Source organism: Rhipicephalus sanguineus, chromosome 1 (genome assembly GCF_013339695.2).
Source record: "Rhipicephalus sanguineus isolate Rsan-2018 chromosome 1, BIME_Rsan_1.4, whole genome shotgun sequence".
Classification (NCBI taxonomy): Eukaryota; Metazoa; Arthropoda; class Arachnida; order Ixodida; family Ixodidae; genus Rhipicephalus; species Rhipicephalus sanguineus.
The window spans coordinates 192,200,984-192,220,576 of record NC_051176.1 but is presented as its reverse complement, the minus strand read 5'-3'; the positions used below and the strand labels follow the sequence as shown (position 1 = coordinate 192,220,576).

Sequence of the window (19,593 nt, the reverse complement as noted above, 5' to 3'; positions counted from 1 at the left end):
CCGCCTTTGAGGGAAAATGCCGCTGCCTTCTAAAGTTGTACCCGACTATAGCTAATGAAAGCTGTGATGTTGAGAGGGTCTTTCAGCTGAGTACAGAGTCGTCCACTTCCACCTTGAACACCGCACCGGCGGCCACACTCCGCGGAGCGCCTTCTTGGTTGCTTGGGTAACTAGCGCGTATGCGCAGTGTGACAGCTCTAGGCGGAGCCTTCGCCGCGTCGTCTGCTAAAGAGCGGCAGCTCTGCTGCCGAATTGTACTTGCTTTGCGGTGAGCTATCGCTCTTGCTATGCGCATGCAAATCCAGCATCCGGCACGGTTCAGAAGAAGCGAAGCGACTGCACCTTGTTCCGTCTAGCTTTTGCTGCTAGTGTTTTCTTTCATTTCTGGATGCGATCTCACAACAATAAACCTCGGTCCGTGCATGAGTAAACTTTCACAGCCGCGCTTGAACTCCTACAACTAAGCAACTCAGCTCCTTTGAGCCCAGTAGCCAGAATGTTCCGCTGCTCACGCAAATGTTTTTGATCAGCTTCAAAGCTAGGCGCCGCAAAATTGGCGATAAATGCATGGTAAGGTCTGACATAACAGCTTTAATGTGCGAAGTTTGGATTGTACTCGCCTGAAAACAAAGGATGTGAGCAATTTGCCAATTTCAGAGAAGTTACATTACATTCAGGTGTTATCAGCACTGCTGCCTTCATGCGCTAGCGAATTTAACTCGCCAATACGCCGCCCTAATTTGCTACTCATTTGAACCATGCTTATTCGTACCATTCATGCAGAAAAATGAAGAAGCATTCTAATAGAGTTTGCAACGCAATCAGTTCACCAAAGAAGCGCCGCTGACAAATGATTACTTCTGTAAGCAGGCGCTGAATAAGCTTGACTCCCTTTTTATCGCTAGGTGACCCAAGCACCGCGTATCGCTTTATATATTTCTTGGCTCAAAACTTTAGCACGAAGCAGAAAGTTTTCCGTGAGCCTTCAATTCACAGCGCAAACCTTATATTTTTTTATTGTCGACTTTGTTGTCGCCAAACCTTTCAGCTGATGAAACAACCGTGGTGAGGTAGCGGGAATATTCTAGACTGTACGGCACAAAGCATCTGAGTAGCTTTAGTTGCGGGAGTGCCAAGCCCGGCTTGGCGATCTTACTCGTGCACGGGCCAGGTTTATTACTTTTAAGATCGCATGCAGAAAAAGAAACAGTAGGTAAAAAAGCAGTGAGCGGAGCGAGGCGTAGTCCGCTAGCAGCTTCTCGATTTCCATGAGATTAAGTACCTTCATCGAAGAGGCAAGCGCGATTGGGCGGAGCCGCCGCAGCTTTTAGCACAGACGGACCGGGCGAGGCACCCACCTACAGTTGTCACTTGCGCTTGCGTGCCCCACAGCCCGCGAGAGAGCGCTCCGCGGAGTGGTTGGCTGCACGGTGCGGTGCTCAGGTGGAAGTGGATGCCTCGGTACATCCAAAGGTGAGACAGCTCTCGAATGAAGACCAACATGCTGCACATGCAAATGGCAATGTACGTTAACAAGGACGCGTAAAAAATCGGTGATCAGCTTTTTGTGAATTAAATGTGTCTTTTCCTAGATGTTATCAAGGCTCTTTACTGTCCTTTTGACTTATCAATTTGTGTAAATGTATTTCATGTAGCATTTCTAAACTAAACCCCCCCTAAAACCTTGCAGTTCAATGATGGTTCCACGAAAAATGTGATTTCTCTCAAATTACCAGCTTGAAAAATAGCACCCAATTTTTACCCTCTAATTTGAAAAAATATAAACACAAAAACAAACCACCGTAGTTATGCAATTTGTGTTAGAATGCTTTGGCTTCCTGTGCGACACAATTTGTACAAACCTCACCACCAGACAGGCATAGATGAGACTCTGGCTAAGAACATGTGCAAGGTTGTAACCAAGCTGATCACTGCGCATCATAGCAACAATAAGGCCATCGTCATCACCATGACCAAAAAATAATGAGCCACCGATCAAGACAACAAATGTGTGTGTGTGTACCTTTCATCACATTTACCACCAATCATACAAACAAGAAACGAGTTCATACATTTGTTCATATTTGTGTGTTATGTGCTAGACAGCTTCACTGGTAACCTGCCTTCACAAAATGGAATGGCTCGAAATTTTTATCACAATTTTACGCACCAATTCAGTCATACACACAACACATTGTAAACAGTGGTAGTTTAGCAATAATACGCCAGCAAACGAGCAAGGCCTTATCTATAAGAAAGCAACACTGTGCTTATACAGCCCCTGTTGCTGTGGTTCGTGTTTGTGCACTCAGCATGTATACGCACTGCGCATAAGCACCACGGCTTGACACAGGTTGCCAGTTCCCTTAGTCACAGTGATGGCAAAGCCGCCTCTCAGCAATCACTCCTTTTGCCTTATAAAAAGCATAGAATAAAGTGGGGATGCCTAATAATATAGATTGTAATATCAAGCACGAATTATGGTGCATGTAAAGAACAGAAGGACTGTACAGCAATCCGAATCGCTCCTTTGCACAGTATGAAGGCCTGTCCACCAGGCTGCACAACAAACGGTTTTTGCAACATTGAAACACATTTTAAAAATGCAAATCCTGTTGAAACTGCAAAAAGTGTGCTAGATTCTATCACTATAATTACGGTCCTTCCATTTCCACTAGGATATGATAGCACATTCTAGCCAGTTAGTTGTCTGTGTTTCTAACTTAGAATTATTATGTTTAAGCTGTTGCATTAACGTAGACAGAACTTTCAATGGCAAACTTGTAAGGCATATTGGGAAACACCCAATGGCTCTCTATTGATGAATAAAAGGCTTTTACAGGGCTCTAAAATTGCCAAAGCTCCGAACGAGTGTGACTATTGGTGTTGAATCCTTCGTCTGAGGCAAGCTTTGAGATTGGGCTAATTGCTAATCCATCTTCAACAAAAAGGGTAGGAGTGGACAACAGACAAAGAAGGGAACAAAGACAACCGTTCCCTTCTTTGTCTATTGTACACTGCTGCACTGTTTGTTGACGATGAACTTCGTTTGAGGTTTCTAGTCTCACTGATATAAGTCGTATCAACGTTCATGCGTGGAATTTTGTAGATTACCCCTGGTAACTTTTATTGCTCCAAGAGGTCTTTAACATGTGTGAGCTGTCATGTTACCTAGTTTTTTGGCATCTGGGAAATTCTCACACAATTAGTGTAAAAAATCTTGCAAGTGACTCGCTTATTCCCTGCACCATGGGATGCCCACATACTTTTGCTGTTCCCGTTTGTCCTCCCAAAGAATCAAAGTGCTCCTTAGACAAATAGTTTCCAGGAGGTTACCCACAAAATGCGTGAACTGTGACACATCCTACATTAGTGGAACGAAAAGTTCAAACAAACAACAAAACACCATAAAAGTGCCTTGAGAAAGGCAAGACGTGCTCAAACACTGGTGGATAATTATTCATTACTAACCAAGCGATTAATTTGGACACCACTGCTCTAATCACAATGAAGAAAATCTTTATACATCTGATCTCAAATGTGGTATGTGTGCAACTTACTTTAGCTGTACATGTGTTGACCTACCCAGGATATACACCAGCACCCACTGGCACCTAGGCCATAAATAATCACCCTCTTCGCATTCTTTATTGTGAACAAGGGGCCCATAGTGGTTCTGAAACGTTAATTTTAATTGTTGCCTTTTCAAAAGGTACCTCACATACATGAAGCCATTTCGTCGACAGGTTTTCATTCGTCCACTGAAACAGATCGAGATAGCAGTGACTTGTGGGCTTTCATTTATTCAAGGGTAACAAAAGTTACCTAACAACGTCATAGTGAGTTGGTTGTCACTGAGAAGATGCGGACACTGGCGGTTTTCTGAATTTGGTATCGCCACATACTGATGTTTCAGTCAAACATTTCTTTTCCCATGCCTTGAAAACACTGTCTTACTCTATTAGTGGCCTTCGGTGAGAAAGGCTAGGATGCTTGTGTCACTACCACTGCCATTGTTGATGAACCATTCCACGGACATTGGAATGGTTTATCAAAATTGTCTCTAACATACGAGCCAGCTCATGTGACGGCACATGCAAGCCATGTATTCTCAAATGCCTCTACTAAAAATGGCACCACGTTGCCTCACTCCGCTAAATCTAAATACTGAAAAGCATCCTCACTGTCCATGTATGTCACCGTCTTAAAGAAAGGGCATTAAATTTCAAGGCCTTGTTTTCCACTGTGTATAATGGCCACATGCAAGATCACTAAAAGGTGTGCACGTAAAAGGTGTGCACGTGCTTAACGTGCATTGTCACCTTCATTTCGGTATTTTCCCTGTATCTCAACATCGTGTGAACGCCTTGTCAATAACAACAGTCAGGTATTTCAGATGAACGCATATACACGGGAGAAAATTGCTAGGAGCACTTACAACTAAGTTTTAAAATTCGTTAGAATGCGGTGCGGACGGTACGCATCTACATACCGCTTTGATCGGGTCTGTTGGCAGTGCAGGTTACCGTGCAGCAATACGGATATGCCATACCGTCGTGGTCGGCATGTCAGTATTATAACCCGCAAGACCTCTACCGCATCACTTTACCGCAAGCAATGAGCAACTAGCGCGGCTAAAAAGTTCTTAAAAAAAGCTGCGTGCCGACCACGACGGTACGGCATTTCCCTCAGCGGCGCGCACCAGTATGTCAGCGTAAACTTGCCTCGGCGTTCAAGATTCGAACACACGGCAGGCGTTTCAGCGTAGCCGTCAGCTTGCGGTTCAGCAAGCGCGTTTTCTTGATCTGGCGCTCCGATCGGCGTCTTCAGAGCTGGAGCAACGTGGCAGCACTTTGAAGACGTATACACCACGGGGGCCACATCGTGCTGCAGTAGCAGAACTAACTTCTAAAATGTAAAGAAAATACAACCTTCAGTGACTGATGCCAAGCATCTCACAATTTCAGAATACGTACCCCTATATTGTCGCATATATCTTGAGGGTCCGCGTTGGCACCGCAAACGTCGTTACCACCAACGTACAAAACAACAGTCTACGCGCTGAAAGTGCATCGCAGAGACGGCCTCAGCCATTCGCACAGCGTCAAAACCACCAAAACTAAATGTGCAGGTCTCGACGGATGTTTTCAAGTGAAGGCGACTCCTGCACATGAATTTAACCTGGCTGTCACCTATCAACACACCGCGTAAAGAAGGCATAACTCAAACAAAGCCGGCGACTGCGGTGAGGGGGTGAGGGTACCGAGTAGAACCAGTAGAACATAGGCAAGTAAAGGCTGGGGACAAGGCCGAGGAATCGTCGGATCTTTCCCTAGCTACAACAGTACCTGTCTAGGGGCAGGGAGTACCTCCCTATGGTAACGTCAGATCCGGTTTCGCGCCAAACCGGGAGAGCCCCGACTCCGGGGATACGCTTTCCTCGCAAGCATAGAAGCACTAGCGTGGCACTGTTGTGGAAGACCCGACTGCCACGCAGAGGGCGCAGGTTGAAATGCCATCCGATCCTAGAAATTTGTTTCTCATTCATTTTTTTTTATATCACGCGTTAGCGGTCATGGACACCGGCGGCGGTGGAAAACTATGGCGCCAAAATCAGCTGTTGTGATCTCATAACAGCTTTCGCTGTAACAAACTTCGGCGCCGACAATGCCCTCTCTACGCTGGCCTGCGTGACAGGCGCGCAAAAATCCACTTGCGTTAATATAAACATCTCTGGTTGGCACTGTTTTCGTTTTTCGCACAATTTCAACATATCTTTGCTTTGGAATTCCTGCCTGAGGTACGCGCTAATACCGTACCCTAAGATATGCTCACATTTCACGAGCTCAGTCGCTCCGGATTGCGAAATTTTTTCGTGAACCGAAAAACGATTGAAAAAATTTCGTTTTCACTCCGGAACGAAATAATAGATAAAGTTTCGGTTACGTTTTCGTTCCGGTCCAAAATATCGTTTTTTTCGTTTTTCGTTTTCGGTTTTCGTGCCGTTCCGACACCCTGGACTCAACGCTTCCGGTCATCACACGTATGCCTTGATCTGTTTAACTTTCGAACTTTCACATCTTTAGCTACTGTTAACTCGATTAACGTCCGCTGTTAACCTAGATGTACAGCCTGAGTTAATATCTACTAATGTTTGTTAATTGTGTGATACTGCCTCTTGTAATCTGATTGATCGATTTTATACGTATGTTAGTTATGTTGGGTTTTATGGCTCAGAAATACGTATGTTGGTTTGCTTTAAGTGTTGTACTGCTGAAATTCCTTGAGCTGCGATACCGCTAGAATAAAGTTGTTCTTTTGTTTTCCAAACACGTCTCTGATCTCTTCGCTGTGTTTGCTTGCGTACGGAAAGACCTAACCTGCCGACTTCGCGCTGGCGACGCTAGAGTGGCAACTTGTAACAGTGTCACTGCACATTAAGGACTTTCCGGAAGATGTCCCCTCACGTAAAGGACTTTATAGAGTGCCCTTGTGTCAGGGCTATAAAACGATGAAATGGCGGTGTGCCGCGCGGGCTGGGAACGAAGAAAGCACTCCGTTTCCATGAGAAAATCGCAGGTGCAGGATGCGCACATCTCTTTGGATGCAAAAATGTTCTAAAATACGGGTGAATTCATTATTGTGAAAGGCTCCAATTTAACAGAACAATTATTAAAAAAATGGCATAGACTTTTCGCCACATATGCACCCATGCACACCCCTGCACATATAGGACATAGCTTCGACTCAAATGATGCCCCGACGTTGGCTCGGGAACGAAAGTGGGGCAAAGGAGAACTATGAGTCGTGGTTCATTCGTCTTAAACCATCGGCTTGCAACAACAGCCGCAGCTCCCTACTGGACGTTTACTAGGGCGTATGCGACATTGGTCGATCTCCGCTCAATGCCACCTGCACAGTTGGCGAAAAAGACTCCCGAGAAAAACTGCTCTGCAATCCCATCCGCCGCAAGTAGACTCGCAAGCACTCTTGCAGACTGCTCGACTCCTTGGCTCGTCGCACGCTAGCTTTTGTTTACTTTTGAACTTGAGTTATAGTTAGTCACGGTTAAGCATATGCTTTTGAACTGACACTCTCTCTCTCTCTCTCTCTCTCTATATATATATATATATATATATATATATATATATATATATATATATATATATATATATGTGTGTGTGTGTGTGTGTGTGTGTGTGTGTGTGTGTGTGTGTGTGTGTGTGTGTGTGTGTGTGTGCGTGTGCGTGTGCTGACATGCCAGCCCCCCCCCCCCCCCTCCCAGAAAAAAAATTCTGGCTACGCCACTGGATTGAAGCGCTAAGGAAATCCGTTCCAGCCTTGAAGAAGACAAGTCCACTCGTCGAAACGTCGACTCGAGCACCCACCCTCTATTTACGGATGTTTTCATGCATTCAGCTTGTACCACAGAGAACGTACTGCACCGTACGTGTGGTGAAGAATGAAACACAACTTCCACTGCAGAGGCAGGGGATTTGTAATAAATGTTCAATAATTATGCGACTGCTATGCTGAAAGAAAACGTTGAATCAACTGGATTTTCCAGGGAGCAGCGGACAGTGACCTAGACTTGCGCGCCGCCGAAGCCCCGGGAGTGACCACGCCGCGCCGCCGTTAGTCTTTTCTTTTAAACCGAACGGGCAATCGGGACATAAGGTACTTCACTTCGCCAAGGGAGCTCTTCTCTATGTGTCTATGTAATGTACTGTCCATTTCAGCCGAGGCTGAAGGCCGGGGCTCGGCGAGCAGCGCGCCCTCTGTTTCCGGTTGTCTTCTGCAGCTTCATTTTGACGTCATAAAGCTTTCACAACTCTCGAGACAAATAAGAGGGACGGAATGCGCTTCAACCATGGAGAAAAAATGTAACAGATAGCTGAGCTAGTTGTTAAGTATTCACGATAAGAAGACCGGACGTGCAAACACGGACTCAAGAGAGAGTCAAGAGAGTCAACTTCGGGGCGCTTACTATCATCCATTCATAGCTGGGTGATCTTACTATCATCATTTCTCATAATGAAACAAGCGCAATAGGCACGAAGACTTAGAAAGGACACAGGACGGAGCGCTTACTAGCAACTGAAAATTTTTATTTCGGAAAGAACATTCTTATATATGCAGCACGTCACCACAAACCACCCTTATTATCACAAACAGCGTGGATCAACGAAATACCGCTATGATAACCGATGGCATACATCAGGTAAGCACGTGTTAACCCCCCCCCCCCCCCCCCCCCCCCAAAAAAAAAACAAGAAAAGAAATGCACTGAGTCATGTTACGTCCAAAAAAGCAAATTCAGAATGTGTTAGCAGAACATACACCTGGCTGACGCACTTATCGCCATCCTTCCTTAATTCGAAACGCTTCAATTGTTTCTCTAGTCGTTCGGTTCTTGGGCATGTCGATTATCTCTGTGTCACAAAGTTTTGGCTGGCAAGTGCACTCCTTGCAGTGCACATGCTGCGGGCACTCACATTGCATGAGTACCGCTTCGACTGTGGATGAGCTCCACTTGTGCGTGAAAACTACGCTAAGAAGACGAATGAGATAAGGAATGCATCACTGTGAAAGTTAAAGGCCGTTAAGTGCCAACAAATGTCATAGTATGCAACAAAAGCTCTGCCAGCAATTTCCCAGTGAGCGCCTCCAGTAGTGCGCTCATGTGTTGCTTTCTCTCTTCTGATGGCCTAAAGATAATTAGGTTCATTCTATGAGCAACATATGACACAAAAGAAAGCCATTGACATCTAAAGAAAGCTGTCATACGTGCTTCCGATGGTTGAGCAACTCGAACTGCAGTTGTTCATCTCGTGCCAGAACGCTTGAGTCAGCCGGCTGTGAAAAGAAGTGTGTCCAAGTCCTTTATTTCATTAAAGAACCGCTTTTACAATACTGTATTGTTGTGCCTCCGCAGATAGAACAGTCAACGCAAGTCGAGCGTTTATCACGACATTATGCGGCTTCGGGCATAACAGCAGGGGAAAAAAATACATCCGTGCTGTATTGAAGGCGTTCACTGGGAAATTGACGGCAGAGTTTTCGTTGCATATTATGTCATTTGTTGGCACTTAACGGCCTTTAACTTTCACAGTGATGCATTCATTCTCTCGTTTGTCCTCTGAGCATAGTTTGGCGCTCAAGCGGAGCTCATCCGCAGTCGAAGCGGCACTCATGTAATGCGAGTGCCCGCAGCATCGAGCGGCCGCTGCTGCGGGTTTGTCAAGCGGCTGATCCCAAGACAAAGCTTGCTGAACCATGCATGACACCGGGCTAAGCATTTGTTGGTGTGGAGCTGCTAATTTGTGATTATGACACGTACAAGTATTTTTAGCAACTTATATCCGAGTTTCAGCACATAACGAACGACGCGGCCGCTAGGCTGGCGTGGTCACATTTGACGCACTATAACTTGTTAGCAACAAAAATAATGCAACGTTTTTTTCTGCACTTTGGGAGATGACGTCCTTGACTTCAATCAGAGGGATTTAAAAAAAAAATTAAAAATTGCCTCTTTGAGAAAAACATTTTCAAAGTTCGGCGTTTTTGGTAAATTACTTAGATAGCCCAATTATCAAGTAAAACGGAGCGCGATAAAAGCACGAAAATTATTTTAAACGAGAGCGGAGGTATCAAAGGTAATATGTACCGATTTTTATTATCCTCACTTTACCTTCCTTGCAGCAATAAATTTCTAAAATACAGGTATTTTGTGCAATTTGCCAAGTTTGTGATTTTTTTCTCCAAAAGTGCTTCAACAAGCAAGGGAAATAATAGACTAATAAGATTGTATTTCACTTGTTCTTTAAGGGCAATAAATATTGTGACGAAGGAGTGCACCGTTTTTTCCCTAGGTGCGCTCAAAATTCAGAAATCGCGAAATTGGCGGAAAAGCGTTTTTTGCGGCCGAAATTTGTATATATTTTTTTCAGGCGAACAAAATTTTTTTTCGCAAAACTAACTGCGAAACCATTGTTCTGGGTGTAATGCCTAGGCCCACAGTAAATTTCATCACAATCGGGAATGGTGACCGGGACCTCGTGTTCGATCTTATCTGGACACACCCAGCGAAGCATGGGCCCATCGCCGCTCGTACTCCCCGTCCACCGACACGTCTCTTCAAGATGCGCGGCTTTCTCCTCGGAAGTACGCACTTCCCTCGGACGCCCCATGACTCTCGATCTGGCGCAGCCAGGTTATGCACTAAAGACCGGAGGTTGCGCGCGATATCTACGTCGGTAGGCTTGGCTTAGCTACTGCGCGTACGCGGTTTGGCCAGGTGGTGCGGTATCTGGTCGCTAGACGACACGATGCTTGTTTCCTTTCTTTCTATCTTTTTTTCTCCCTCTTTCATTTCATTTATTAGTACCCTCAAGGCCAAAGGCATTACAGAGGGGAGTGAGTAAAAATAAAACAAGTAAAAGCAAACAAAAAATGCAGCAAACAGTAAGGAAAATACAAGTTCTTCGGCTCCTATTTATACAGTGTTAGCTAATGCTGTTTTAAACAGTTGACGGTCTTCAATGGCGGCGATGCTTCCGGGAAGGCGGTTCCAATCCTGTGATGTGCGTGGAATATTGATGTTCTCTCTTTCTTTTTCATTCTGCATTTCTTTCGCGTTATTTCTCTCATTCTTTCTGTGCTACGTTTTACTCTTCCCTCCTTCTCACCATCACATCTCTCCTCCTGATACTTACTTCCCTTTCTGACCCCCTTGCTACACTCTATTATACAAGGCTATGCTATGCCCTGCAGGCGCGCCTGAATAGCCGAGTGGTAGGACTCTCGCCTTCAGATCAAGGCTAGGCGGGTTAGAAAACCGTCCTCGTGAATAATTTTTATTTCTTTACATCTTTGTTTCCGCCTCTCTCTATCTCTCTTTTTCTCCCTCTCTCACTGTACTCATTCTCTCACACATCAGGGTTATTACAGGCCACACCATAGTTGGATTTGTCCAAATTCTGTGGCACATACCCGTTCATGATGAAGACAGTTTTCGGGCAACGTCAGACACTTTACGCCGAGTTAGAACAGCTTCGCTGTTAAAGAACGAGCGCGCTATTCTCTCTTGGCGTTCCTCGTCTTTCTGGCGCACTTAGTCACGCCAGAACGGTGATTCACCGACATATTTGGTGTACATACTCTCGACTGGTCCATATACGAGAAATATCACCTGTGGATTGTCTCCCACCCTGTTTTGCCATGCAGTCGCCCACGCGTTCTTCCTTGTCTCGCATGACCATCGTGCGCGATCAAGTGGTTTCGCTCCATTTTGTGCATTCCTGACAGCGCAAGCGGAGATAACAGGGCGTAACCGACAAGCGCTAACTCCTGGTAGGCTCAACGCTTAGTGCTGACATTGTACGCGTGCTTTATAAAAAAATAATTAGCAGCGACGAGATATTGTCTGTAAGAAGCTAGGGTAGTGAAGGCGAGAACGAAACCACTGGAAAAGGCGCAGGATTATTTGATTTTTTCAAAAGACGAACACTTTACAGCGGGAGACAATGTAGCTCTCCAGAAAAAAGGTGAGCTCGCATCCACGGTTTTTCTTAATTTTTTATTGCTTATATGGTCACTCTGGACAGGTTTTCACCGTCGCCGCCACGTTCCGTATAAAGTTCAACTTGATAACATCGCTCCGCGCATCGTATGTTCTACCCGCGAGTAAAAGCTGGCGAGCGCTGGCGAGGAACACGGCTGAAGTAGAGATGGAACAAGCTGGCCATCTCCGACACACGGAGGGCGCATGCGATAGCATCAGCCTAGAGTTACTGTATATGCTACCTTTACAGTAACTCTACATCAGCCCGCGTGCGAAGCTTGCCGTCGGTTGCTTCTCAACCAGAAAGGAAACGGCTCGCCCGTCTTTCGCTAGGTGAATGAGCATGAAAGGACGCCGGGGGAGGGGGGCTGCGTGTCTTGAATAGAAAGTGCGAACATTCACTATGCATGGGCGCGGTCGAGAGCGCTGGCGCGCGCACTATGACGGCAGACAGCAAAAGGCTCGTATACCCTTCTATGCGCTGTGATCTCACCGCTTCGTGCTGTGACCACTGATGCGACAAATTGCACGAAAACCGCTTCTCTCCCGGGAGCGGCCGTATTTCAATACAGCAGCGTTTTGTAGGGTTACGCGAGATTGGATGAGAAAGTTAGCTGCTAGCCATAGTTCGTACAACATTACGACATGTTGCTATCACATTCACAGCTTCGCTTTTCATTGAGATTCTTTTTTGAAATTGGAGGGACAAGTTTCTCACCCCACCAACTCTCGAATCTACTCCTCCCCCCTCCCGCGCCACCGCCGATCCGATGAACCCCGCGCCGTTCACGCGCCGCCGCCGGAGGTGAAAATACCGGCGCGCCGCCAACGGCGATTTTGGGACCGGCGTACAGATCTACAGTGACATCTTTCAAATGTAGAGGGCTTCGCCCCCTCCCCACTTTTGTCAGTCAGGGGGGTGGGGGTGGGGAGGCAAGCACCCAAAATTACCGAACGCTCATTACCCAAAAGACACCCCTCCCACCTTTACTAACCCTACAGGTATGCTGGCTGCTGGCATTGTTCATCATTTTCTATGAAATCACGTATACTTAAATATGTACAGTGCAGTAAACATGTCACCTAGAGCAAAATTTCCTCATTAAAGTAAGCCTATCCTTACCTACTTTCTTTGGTTTTGGCATGTATGCTTGGTCGGTCTTGTGCCGAGTATAGATAATTTTCATTATGACCACCACAGTGAAAACACTTTGCACATGGGACATCCAAATTATGCCCACATATCCTTGCACCATTTCAGAGACAAACAGGACATCCATTAGATGTCAAATATTGAGTGAGTATTGTACAAATGACAGTGCAGGGGTATCACATTTCTACATTTTTTTTACCCATTCATAAACTGCCTTCTCAGCAGAGTTTTCATATTTCACTTTCTTCATGGTGAAATCAAGTTTTCTGTTTAAATTACACATCAACGCAATCATAGAAGTAACCCACATGTACGTACATTGTACTTTGCATATTTTCTGGTGCAGTTTATCTAAGCTTCTTTCATGCTCGTGGACATTTTGGCGCCACAATTGAAACACACACTCACGCACACGAGCATATGTACAGCACTCAGTGAGTGAAACACAATACTGAGACCACACGGGCTTTTTGTGCCACATGAGCGTGCTGAGTGATTGGTGGGGAACCAAATTCAGTCACAAAGCATCACAGAGGCTCTCGCTTTCATCAAATAACGCACTACATTAGCCTGGCAGTATCCCTTGCAGTTAATGGTGATGCAAGAATTTCTGGCTGCCATGCACTTGGACTGTTGCATTTCGATTGGTGAGCACTGTATCCACACATGCACATTCACACGCAGAATATAAAAAATATGCTAGAAAAAAAAATACAAGACCAAGATGGCTAACAAATGAAAGACTGTTATCAAGAATGCTTGTTTTGCACATCTACTAAAGTTACACTTTCAGAGATTCGAATAGAGTGACACACTTTTTTTACTTCCCTCAGTGGGTGTAACAACACTTCTGAGGCAACTGCAGGCCTTGAAGATTTTCCACTTCTCATCTATTGTATCGACAATTAATTGCAAGAACCTGACTGGCCCAATGATGGTAAGTACACTTTTTTTTTATTTTAAACTTATTTCTTTTCAAGATGTACTTTTGAGCTAGTTGGTTCATATTTGCAGTAAAATAGCGCCGGTGAAAACAACAGACTTAACGAGCAGAAAGACACGTAACACAAGGCACTTGCGTTATGTGCCTTTCTCCTCGTCTGGTCTGTTGTTTTCACTGGTGCTGTTTTACTGTGATTATATCTTTTACCGCTGAGACCTAGAAGTGTTTTCATGCAAAAGTAAAAAAATAAGGAAGCAGTGTATCACAAAAAAAAGCAAAAGAATGATAGAAATTTATTTATTTGCTCATGCTTGAACAATTTAACTATAACTTTGGCATAATTAAATTAAGAAGCTTTCAAGACAGCATCAAATGCTTGTTGCTCTTCATGAGTGCATGCCTGCAGGATGGCCTTAATCTCTTGTGGGATGCTCAAACTCAGCGACTTGATCAAATGAAACAGGTTGATCCTTGTCTCTGCAATTAAAAAAAAAAGTGAAATCAAAATCACAGTAATGCGTGCTCTAAAAAAAACACCCTAAAATGTTGGCTTTACTTTAATGGCGAAACATCGACCATAAGCAAAGTTTAGTATTGTGTTCGATGTTCTCAGCTTGTGTTCGAACAATATGAGAGGGCGACATATTGACTTGATGCAACATGGGAGGCAATTACTGCTGCGCAACAGGAACAGCTCCTGGCAACTATCGATAGTCTGACGACAATGGCACGATCGAAAGTACTACCAGTGGCACTGCAAGCCATGAAACTAGACAGCACATGAGAAGAGACTGATGGAAGCCGCCAGCATTTGTCAATGTCCAATGAAAGGATTAGGCAGGTTTACAGCAATGAGATTTACTGACCGCTCCCCCTAACGGTTGTGCCAGCAGCAAAAGGCTGCCTTAGCTCTGCTGCAGAGTGCAAAGGTTTACACACTTGGCTGAGTTGTTTTGCAGCCAAACGAAATGCACTGTACACTGTGTCTCTTAATTAAGCTCTTTTAACCCTCTACTTAACTCTGCACATGCAGTCCATACTGTGAGCATGGTAGTGATAACAGTGTTAATGTGCCGAGGGGCTGCTTATACGTCCTTGCACTCTGCATTTCTCATATGTACAAGCATTATTTAAGTGAAGTGAAAGGCTGTGCAAAGCGTCAATTATTTTATTAAAGAGGGAGAAAGAGTGGTGGAGCTCTCACAAGTTCTTTTAGTACAGACTATTTGAAGAGGGGGGAAAACAACCCAAGAGAACTAAATTTATTGCAAAACATTATTTATTCTCTTTAAGTGAAAGAAAGTGCAGAATCGAGAGCATGGCAGCAGCACCTCAACCTGCAACTATGCCTTCTAGCATGCTCCTCCAGTTGACATTCAATTTTGCATAAAATTTTTGGAAGAGACTGTACTGCCGCATCTTACCTTAACCAGTCACTATTATTTATTTATGCTTTTCTTGTGATTTGTGAGCTATTACTTTATTATGAAGCACTTAATTTTGACATTTACTTGAATGTGGTGCACTTTAAAAACTTTATGCCATTTAGAGCTTGTGAGTGTTAAACAAGACCCACCATTAATTATTGAAGGTATCGTACTGTTACCACATAGTCAGAAGGAGGCGAGAACCACTGTCAACAGGGACACTTTCCCCCTTTGCCTCAGCTATTGTAAATGAACAGCAGGCCTTCTCTGCATTCTCCCTTAGCTGGAGCCAAGGGAGTGCATCACGTTCATGTGACAAGCCCTACCTCCATTTTTTAAAAACTTTTCTTTCTATTTTGCTTTGGGGTGCAAGTGTGATATGATGAACCAAAGTCACGTGCTGTGGTCAGTGACGTTCCAACCAGTGCATGTTACGTAGCGCATTTGTGCGTTTGATTGCCTCTCGCTTGAGGCACAGTTTTCTTGAGAAGAAACCGCATACTTTTCTGTAGGAAATTTCCGCCGTTTCTGCAACACAGAGTTGTACTTTGCACACATGATTGCTACCATGCAATCTGCATGCTGTGCTTGTTCATTTATAATTGTCGATGGCTTCAATGGCCCTTTAAAGGTATTACAAAACGAGCAATGATACAAATATAATACACCTTACATAACTTTACAATACAATAAGATGAAAAACAAGTAGACATTTATCCAGATGATGAACGACTTAGAAATAGCATAACTGATTATAGGTTCTTCAGATGAACTGTCAATAGCTGCTTGAATTTCAAAGGGCTACATTCATTACCAATTTGATCTGGTAGCTTTTTCCACTCTTCAATTGATAATTCTAAAATGATTGGCTGTTAGATGAACACTCATCATCATCATCAGCCTGTCTACGCCCACTGCAGGGAAAAGGCCTCTCCCATGTTCCGCCAATCAACCCGGTCCTGTGCTTTCTGCTGCCACGTTATACCTGCAAACTTCTTAATCTCATCTACCCACCTAATTTTCTGTCTCCCCCTCACGCGTTTGCCATCTCTTGGAATCCAGTCAGTTACCCTTAATGACCACCGGTTATCCTGCCGACGTGCTACGTGCCCGGCCCATATCCATTTCTTCTTCTTGATTTCAACTATGATGTCCTTAACCCCCGTTTGTTCCCTGACCCACTCTGCTCTCTTCCTGTCTCTTAAGGTTACACCTATCATTTTCCACAGATGAACACTATAAACACTGTAAACCACAAGAATTAAAAGGGAAAAATGATGAGTGGGTGGAAAGAAAGAGGTAAAGCTTAGTACAGTCAATGTCCGATTTTTCGGACTCCCCAGGGGCTGGGGAATCATCCGAAAAAATGAATTCATGCTTTTTTTTTACTTAGCTCAAGCGGTCAAATCACCACAGCCATAACCGAAATAGCTCGCAAGGCCTGCCAGTACACTTATCAGGCATTTTGGTGCTCGCACAAGCTCCTGTGAATACCTTCGACACCTGCCGGGAACCCAGCTTAGCTACGTGCCAATCACTGATTGCAGATTTGTGTCTTGTCACAAGTGCCACCGATACCACCAATACGCAGAAAAAATTACGGCTCTCTCACACAGTTGCTTTCCCAAGGAGCATTTCAAAACGATGACGCAGAACACAAATGCTGTGGTGTGACAGTGGACAACTTGTCCAGCTTTCCCCGGTGCGTGTGTGTGTGTAAGCGATATGCTACTGTATGAAAAATCTCTGACGCTTCAATAAAATGCTGCATTTGCTGTCATATGGAGCCAATTGTTCCTAGTTGTGCGCAGTACGTCACCTACTAAGCTCATGCCGTCACTGCCGAGGCACTTGCTGTACTGTACACATGTCTGCTGTGAGTGGTCTTCATGTCCACTCAGTTCTTGACCACACACAGGCGCGGTGATTGTGAAATGCTTTCGCTCCTGAAAGCAACGTGCCTGTGTGGTGCACTTAGTGGTCTTGCACAAAGAGGCAGCAGTGAATGGTGGTGCAGTGCGCTTGGGTTGTTGCCAGTTAAAAGCATGCAATACGTTAACAATTGCGCTAAGCCACATGTGCTATCAGATAGTTAGCTGAAGATGCTTATAATAGGGCTCTCAGTGATTAAATCGGACTGGACTGTCTGCTGTCTGCCATCATACCTCCGTGCATTTCTGGTGCTCATCATAGACATTGCTGCACAGCGCAGTAACAGTGGCCCCTTCAGATTCTCAGCATGTTTCGCCCCATAACACTCTGGGTTTGCGGCAAAGCTGACTTTCGGACGCCACGGCAGCCACAAACTGAGTGACTCGTCAAAGCGCTGGTTCAAGCCTGTTCGATGACTGATGTGGTAGAAGTGGTGGCTTCAACTAATACCACTTCGGACCTGCAATTTGAGCAGAAAGTCCAAAAAATCGAATGCCGAAGAGTTTCAGCATCCAAAATTTCAGACATTCTTATGCATTGAATCTATGGGGCTTGTGGTGGTGCCGCGAAAGCATTAGAATTTTCAAGCATGTCCGAAAAATTGGCCATTGGCTGTAGTACTGCAGCAGTGATGTAATGTGTTGAGTCCAACAGACACTTCAATTCATGTAATGTTCTGTTGATGACTGTATATAGACGTGATAGAACACGTTGCACATTTTTTAATTGGTTCTGATGTGTCAACTAAGTATACCGATGGGGACTTAAAATTAACAGACAATTTGAACGGGCTAGTGGGTAATGATCCATCATTGTAGGGAGCGCAAAACTTTACGAAGGACGGATACAGAAAGGACAAGTGACAAGAGCTTATTTCAAATGAACGTTTACTGCGAGATGCGCATACATATACAGGTACAAGGGAACCGAAGAAAAAAAGCCCACCTGCCAAGTCAATCATTACTCAACCATTTGTATCAAGCAAACCATCAAGTTTCAACCAAATTTCATTTCAGCTGCCTCAACAATCAAGTGAGTGGACAATTCTCTGTTGCAATAAATGATGCTTGTGCTATGAAAATATGGTAGACAACCACAATAACTACAGTGGACAGCCAGGTGACTATCGGCACGTTTTTGCACCTTGTTATGTTCTCTAAGCCGCTCATTCACGCATCTTTCGGTCTGCTCAACGCAGGCGCGACCACATGACAGCGGTGTGCCTGACCTTTTCCCCCGTACATTGATGATTATAATGCTAACGTTGACAAGGTGATTTGTGTCTGATTAATTTTGTTAACTATATGATTTATATTTTGACTCAAACGAAGATCTGACTACCTTATGGCTTGAGGTACTTGGTGCAGATTAAGCTTATACCCCTATCACACTGGACGTTTTAATGTCATTCGAATGGAATGACATTCGCACCTAATGACATTATGCGGCTGCAACACAGTGATATTTAAAGTCATTACAGACCAATGACTTAAGCAATCGAATGAGTTCGAAAAACACATTCGGTGTGGAAGCCGAACCGAATGTATAGTCTCTACACCAGAGACTACTTAAAATGTGTCATTTAGTATTCTTAATTTGACATGCATTCGTGCAAACACGCAATTAATGTTGCTTTTTTAAAGGCGTCTGTGATTTTAACGAGCACAGGTGTACGGAAGGCTGTCGCGAAATGTTTTTACTCTCCACATTATGGCCGCCGGCACGGTCGGCCATAATGTAAACAAACAGACGCCTGTGTGCATGTGTATCTGCAGCGATGGAATGAACTGCACGAGCGCACTGGACCGAGGTGGAGATGTTTGCTCTCATAAGGCTATGAGAAGACAATTGTGCGCAGTTTCGTTGAAAGCTGTTTTCCCGCATGGACGCGTGCGAGACCGCGTTTTGAAAGCGAACAAACGCGGAACGCTCTGAGTTTCCGTCAAATCTCTTCTTCTGGCTTATGCGCGTTCCTTGCGACGCTAAGTACAAAGCAACTAAATGTTTTACTTGCTGCAGCTTAGCGTCGTCGTTCAGCGGTACTACAGTGCCTAGAATAGCGGTACTGCCATGTCAGCCATTCTATTGGCTGTGGCTACTGGCTAAGCGTCGTCTTGGCTTATGGTGGCCATATATCCTGCAATATGAAATTTTTATCCGTGTTTATCCAGCGATGCGACTTCGCACATGCCTTTTAAAATAAGGAACCTCGCTTTCATGCCACTCTACATTTACCTCCCTCAACTTTTCCAGCCATTTTTTCCTGAATTATCGACATTGATATCATGAACGAATGACATTACTTTTTCCTGTGTAGCACCGCCATGAATCGAATGGCATTCGTAGCGCCGAATGACATTCGAACCTAATGACATTAACACCTCCAGTGTGACAGGGGTATTACTTCTACCTGGAGTCTCAAGGGCACAAGGGTCACGAGTGCTTTGTAGGAAGAGGGTATGGTGAATAGGCATGGTTTCTAACCTGCTACTGCACACTTCGGTCACAGAATTTACAGGTCAAAAGTATTCTCGGTAATGGAAGCAGGAGCGATTTTATGACACAAACTGAAATT

At 44.7% G+C, this 19,593-nt stretch overlaps 1 protein-coding gene and 1 long non-coding RNA gene across 2 annotated transcripts in view; one reads left to right on the top strand and one right to left on the bottom strand.

Moving 5' to 3' along the window:
- The window catches only part of LOC119404496 (uncharacterized), a 46,707-nt gene that overhangs the window by 22,218 nt on the left and 4,896 nt on the right, over positions 1 to 19,593 (top strand). The window contains exons 2-3 of the long non-coding RNA XR_007417095.1: positions 13,550 to 13,653; positions 17,934 to 18,050. This is a non-coding gene — a long non-coding RNA (uncharacterized LOC119404496). The remainder of the gene's footprint in view (positions 1 to 13,549; positions 13,654 to 17,933; positions 18,051 to 19,593) is intronic.
- Positions 13,942 to 19,593, bottom strand: part of LOC119404483 (importin-4) — a 142,453-nt gene continuing 136,801 nt past the window's right edge. Inside the window, exon 28 of the mRNA XM_037670995.2 lies at positions 13,942 to 14,136. Within this exon, the coding sequence (XP_037526923.1) occupies positions 14,006 to 14,136 (131 nt within the window). The 3' untranslated portion in view covers positions 13,942 to 14,005. The remainder of the gene's footprint in view (positions 14,137 to 19,593) is intronic.